The 6,000-nt window shown below is 54.3% G+C and overlaps 1 protein-coding gene across 1 annotated transcript in view; it reads left to right on the top strand.

Moving 5' to 3' along the window:
* Window positions 1–1,858: 1,858 nt before the first annotated feature.
* Sp4 (Sp4 transcription factor) overlaps window positions 1,859–6,000 on the top strand; it is a 48,866-nt gene continuing 44,724 nt past the window's right edge. Inside the window, exons 1-3 of the mRNA XM_051152539.1 lie at window positions 1,859–1,929; window positions 2,359–2,474; window positions 2,995–4,549. Coding sequence (XP_051008496.1) covers window positions 1,923–1,929; window positions 2,359–2,474; window positions 2,995–4,549 — 1,678 coding nt within the window. The 5' untranslated portion in view covers window positions 1,859–1,922. The remainder of the gene's footprint in view (window positions 1,930–2,358; window positions 2,475–2,994; window positions 4,550–6,000) is intronic.

The following is a 6,000-nucleotide window of genomic DNA, read 5'->3' as shown; positions in this document are numbered from 1 at the left end:
GGCTACATTGCAATTGTTTACCGGAGCTGCTTTGTTTTCCTGCAACGTTTTGTCATCAGCCCTCATACTTGAGCAAGGAAATATTAGTCCAGTACAGCACCAAAGCACCTCACTCACACTAGCAACACGTCAAACAACAAAAAAAACCAAAAACAACAACAACAAAAAAACACCCCTCAAAGCTGCGTGCGTCGTCCACGTCAAGGACCGTGGAAGGCTTTAAGCCCGGTGTGTAACGGTGTCTAGTCCCGGGGCTCACACTGGGGACTCACTTCCAGCTCTTCACTAGTCCCCGCCTGGTATCTTGACTTCGTGTCTTTGGAGAGAAGCCGGAGGCCGGCTCTGGGGCATCTGACAAAAGTGCTTTGCGCAGCTAGATGTGAATTCCACTTGCCTAGAAGATTAACACCAAAGCCATGAGCAGGGCTGACCCACATGCACGCTGGCCTTCCTGTGCCGGGACAACCTTGTGAGACCTCTAGGAAGCTAGGAGAAGCGCGCCAAGAACGCGGACGCTTGGAAGACGGTCACCTGCTCCGCACCAGCATCCGACAGGAGCTACCAACAAATAAAAGGGAAGGCCCCTGCTCGGTGCGAACACAGGCCTCGCGCTCGGACCGCAGGCAGGCCTCAGCAGCGGGCTAGGTGAGCCAAGAAATCGGGGCCAAAGGGGATGCATGCTCCCCCAAGTCAGCTTCATTCAAACCGGGAGGACCGCAGACCCCGCCTCCCGACACCGCCGCCCGCTCAATCGCCGCGCGCTCCGGGTGTGAGCTCGCCCCGCGGGGAGCGGCTTTCAGCAGAGGGGGCGGTGGCAGAGGCGGTGCGGGCAGCCCGGCTCGGCCGATAGGCCCAGGCAAACAACACCCATCCCTTCCTCCCTCCCTCCCCCTACCCCACCCGCGCGGGGTTCAACTCCCACTCGGCCCCGGCCACGCCCTGATGCCACCGCCCCCTCGGGCAGCTCCAGGCTCCGCAGCCAGGCCGCGCTCGGGGTGGGCGGACGGGGGCGGGAGAGGCGGTGCCTAGCTGCGACTGCGGCCTCCGCCCGCAAACTACAAGACCCGAAAGCCTTTGCGCCAGAGGCCAGCCTGCCCCCTCCCACGACTCACTGCACGTCAGCGACCTCACCCAATGAGAGCCGAGCCAGGGAAAAAGGGCGCCCGGGTCCGGATGCGCCTTGGCAAAGCCATGCTCGCACCGCGGGGGCAGCCGTCCGGCCGGCCAGCGCCCTGGGTCGTGGGGAGCCCGGGCTTCCCCGCGCTCGCCCCGCTCCCCTCCTCCGAGTCCATCCACCCCTCGTCCTCCTCCCGCGGCCGCTCGCAGGACGCCGCGGCGCGCTTTTGAGTGGAGGGCGCCGGGAACTGGGTAGGGGGCGGGATATCCTGAGACGAGCAAGTTTGGCTGTACGGGAGGCCTAGCGCCCGAGCCGGACCCAGCCGAGCCCCGCGCGGGCCAGGAAGACAGGAGCCGAGCGGCGGCGGGCACCGGCCGGCCGGAGGGGAGGAGACAGGGCGGCCCCCGGCGCCCCGGCTCCGGCGGGTCGGCGGCCAATCCGCTGGGGGAAGGGGTGGAGAGTCGGCGGCGCCGGCGGAGGCAGGCCGAGGGGGGTGGGGAGTCGCCGCGCTCGCGCCGCCCAGGCCCCGCCCCTCCGGCCCGCGCCGCGCGCCGCCGCTGTCAATCAAGGGCGAGCCAGCCGGGCTCGGGCGGAGAGAGGAACTGCTACGCCACAGCCCAGCGGCGGCCATTCGCGGAAAAAGAGGCAGAGCCTGTGCCAGCTACAGCCTCCTCCGAGCCACCGCGGGCGGGCGGGCGGGCGGGCGGGCGGGCGGGACCGGCCTCTCCTCCCGCCTCGCCCCCCCCCCCCCCCCCCCCCCCCTCTATCCCAGTGTCTGTGAGAGGGTTTGTCCTGTTCATGCGGGATGAGCGGTACGTATTCTCCACCCCCCTCGGTCTCCTTCGCCGCCTCCCTTCGTCCCTCCCTCCCCAGACCCTGCTCGCTTCCCCCTCCCCCGGGGCCGCCGAGATGCTGGAAGGGGAGGAGGAGAGGGCGGGAGGGAACCAGGGGGAGGGAAGGAGGGCTGTGTTTTGTCTTAATGTCTGAGCTAGAACAACCTCCTTCTGGGTGTTGCTCTGGAGCCTATGGGTCGGGTTTCAAACCACGTTTTGTGAGAGCCCCCTCCTCCCTTCCTTCCTTCTCCCCCACCCCCCTGCCGGTGTACACGGATCGCGGGTTTATGGAGATTAATGTTCAGGAAGCGGGGGGGGGGGGGGGAGAAGGGAGGAGAGCGAATAATAATAATGGTAATCCTAATAACCTGTTGTCGTGTGTGTTGGGTGGGGGGGTGGTTGTTGCAGACCAGAAGAAGGAGGAGGAGGAGGAGGCGGCAGCGGCGGCGGCGATGGCTGCAGAAGGAGGGAAAACCTCTGAGCCAGAGAATAACAATAAAAAAACCAAAACCTCAGGCTCCCAGGTAAAGACGCTAAACGCTAAAAGGAAATTCAACACGAAGCCCTTAGGGAAGACAGGGAGCTGTGCCCTTTAAATACCCAGAAGTATAAAGAACAGAATAAAATCGTGTGTGTCCACTCAAAGCATCTTTCTGAGTGAGGAACTTGTATCGTAAATCCATGACGATTTCCCATAGCCGAGGCTGTAACGATGTTTAAAATTACATCAGGAACCCAGACTGTTAGGAAGCGGTGTCTATTTTCCCAAGGGCATTCTGAGTTTAGAAGAATAACACTTTTATGAAAAAGTTTACCCTAAATTATCTTTTTATTTAAACTTCATGTAACAGGGCTTGCTCCCTTATTCATAGAGCTTCTATCACCTGCTTTTGTTCGTATTTCCTTTTTAATTCTGCTGCCTGTTGAGTGTGTTCTGATTAACTTAGAGCTCTCAAAATAAATAACCCCCTCCCGACTGCTGTCTTCCACTAAATCCGCCCACTTTTTTCCCCTCCCTCTCCTTTCCCCTCCCATTTTGGGTAGGACTCTCAGCCCTCTCCTCTGGCTTTACTGGCAGCTACTTGCAGCAAGATAGGGACTCCCGGCGAGACTCAGGCTACGGGACAGCAGCAGATCATAATAGACCCGGGCCAAGGACTGGTGCAGCTTCAGAGCCAACCGCAGCAGCTGGAGCTGGTGACAACGCAGCTCGCTGGAAACGCTTGGCAACTTGTTGCCTCCACTCCTGCGTCAAAAGAAAACAGCGTTCCTCAGCCGGCTTCCAGTTCCTCCAGTTCTTCCGCCGCCAGTAATAACGGGAGCTCGTCCCCTACCACAGCCAGGCCGGGTAACCCCGCCGCCCCTAGTCAGTTTCAGGTCATCCAGGTCCAGAACCCAGGGGGTAGCGTGCAGTACCAGGTGATCCCCCAGCTGCAGGCGGTGGAAGGTCAGCAGATCCAAATCAGCCCGACCAGCGCTTCATCTCTCCAGGATTTGCAGGGTCAGATTCAGCTCATCTCTGCAGGTAACAATCAAGCTATCCTCACGGCCGCAAACAGGACAGCTTCCGGGAACATCCTTGCCCAAAATCTGGCCAATCAGACAGTCCCAGTACAAATTAGGCCTGGTGTTTCCATCCCGTTGCAGTTGCAGACCCTTCCTGGTACTCCGGCTCAGGTTGTAACCACGCTGCCAATTAACATCGGAGGAGTGACGTTAGCTTTGCCAGTGATAAACAACGTGACAGCTGGGGGAGGGGCTGGGCAGGGTGGCCAGCCTACTGCTACTACTGATAGCGGGACTTCCAATGGGAATCAGCTGGTCTCCACGCCCACCACCAGCACTGCTTCCGCCAGTACTATGCCTGAGTCCCCCTCTTCCTCTACTACCTGCACAACCACTGCATCAACGTCTCTGACGAGCAGCGACACACTGGTGAGCTCAGCAGACGCGGGCCAGTACACAAGCACCTCGGCCAGTAGTTCTGAGCGCACCATTGAAGAGCCGCAGACACCTGCTGCTGCTGAGCCCGAAGCCCAGAGCTCCGGCCAGCTTCAGTCCAACGGGATACAGAGCGCACAGGACCAGTCAGGTTCTCTTCAGCAGGTGCAGATTGTGGGCCAGCCCATCCTGCAGCAGATCCAGATCCAGCAGCCACAGCAGCAGATTATCCAGGCTCTCCCACCACAGTCGTTTCAGCTCCAGTCAGGGCAGACGGTTCAGACCATCCAGCAGCAGCCACTGCAGAACGTTCAGCTTCAGGCAGTCAACCCGGCTCAGGTGCTTATCAGGGCTCCAACTTTAACACCTTCAGGGCAGATCAGCTGGCAGACTGTCCAGGTCCAGAATATTCAAAGTCTTTCAAATTTGCAAGTTCAGAATTCTGGGTTATCCCAGCAGCTAACCATCACCCCAGTGTCTTCAAGTGGTGGCACAACTCTTGCTCAGATTGCTCCCGTGGCTGTTGCTGGTGCCCCAATAACTTTGAACACTGCCCAGCTTGCATCAGTGCCTAACCTTCAGACGGTGAGCGTGGCCAACCTGGGTGCTGCGGGTGTTCAAGTTCAGGGAGTCCCAGTAACGATCACTAGTGTTGCAGGTAAGCTACGTCTTTTCTTCCTAATCCGTTATCAGCAGGCATTAGTCATGGAGTTACTGCGTTGGGCTCGCTCCCTGAGCTGACACAGCGCTGAGGCACACATATTGGAGTGGGATCAAAAGTAAACGGGACTAAAACACCAGCAGCCATATTTGTTATTTCTGTAGCTTTTAGCACTTGGTTTTCTGTGTTGAGATTGTTAAATAATTTAAATTATTTGATAAAGCATCATTTTCTCATTAGAGCATAATTGCAGAGATCATATCTGAGTACACTTGAACTTCTTGTGAAGATGAGCTCATCTCTTCTTGATGGAAAGTTGACTTAACTTGAATTGGTATATGGTTGTAAGTCTGTGGAAATGTTAATTCTGAGTGATAAGGCTTTTTAATTGGGCTTTCTTATGTTTCAGCATTTTGTCTTTGAGGTATTTTTGGTTTAGTGTACAGTAGTTTTAAACTAGATACTGTTGTAGTTAAGGTAGAAATTTAAGTTGCAAATTGTTTCATTAAGTTTTATGTCTGTCTTTTGCTACACTCAGGATTGTGACTTTAATTGCTCTTGATGTATAAAATTTAAGGAAAAGTCTTATGTTCCTTGCGTTATCTGAACACGTGTTAGGTTGGTGAAAAGCAATTAAAAATGTAGGTAGTAAAATATCACTAACTTGAACTAATTGTGGCCATGTTGTTTTAAACCAGCTATAAAAGCAGTTGCCATTTCTTATGCATGTAATTAGATACATCTAAAGTACATAAAAACCTAGTTCTGTTATGTAGTATAATCTTTTTGGGAAACAACCTTACTTTATGAATACTTTGACTTCGTTGATTCTGAGTTATGGAAACTGGCTGTGATTTTTAGTACTTGTGATCTTTTCAGATTTTGTTAACTAAAAATTTCTATTTCAGTAATTGAGTGTAAGTATGCTTGTCCTTTTTGAATGACCTTTCTCAAAATAAGGTGCAGAAAAATTTAGGTGGGGCTCTTCTTCCACAGCTGATACAGCTGGTGTGTACTTGTAAAATTCAATTATCCACAGAGACCAGCACTGCCCAGCACAGGTGTCCTACCCAGTGTTATCCACTAGCTAATGCAGTAACTGGGCACATAATTCATGAAAACAGCCTGACTCAGGAATTGAGTTTTTTTTTTTTTTTAATTTATTTATTTATTATGTATGCAGTGCTCTGCCAGCAGGGCAGAAGAGAGCATCAGATCACACTATAGATGGTTGTCAGCCACCATGTGGTTGCTGGGAATTGAACTCAGGACCTTTGGAAGAGCAGCCGGTGCTCTTAACCTCTGAGCCGTCTCTCCAGCCCCTCCAGGAATTGAGTTTTAAGTTTTACTTAAGTAGCCACATTTAGCTGGTGGCTCTTAGGTTGACAGTGTAGATTGCCAGTATTTTGAGTGGAATTCTTCCCCTAAAATCTTTAGTATCCAAGGAT

This window comes from Acomys russatus, chromosome 1, assembly GCF_903995435.1.
Source record: "Acomys russatus chromosome 1, mAcoRus1.1, whole genome shotgun sequence".
NCBI classification, from domain to species: Eukaryota; Metazoa; Chordata; class Mammalia; order Rodentia; family Muridae; genus Acomys; species Acomys russatus.
Note: the sequence above shows the minus strand (reverse complement) of the source record. Positions and strands in the feature narration are given on the sequence as shown.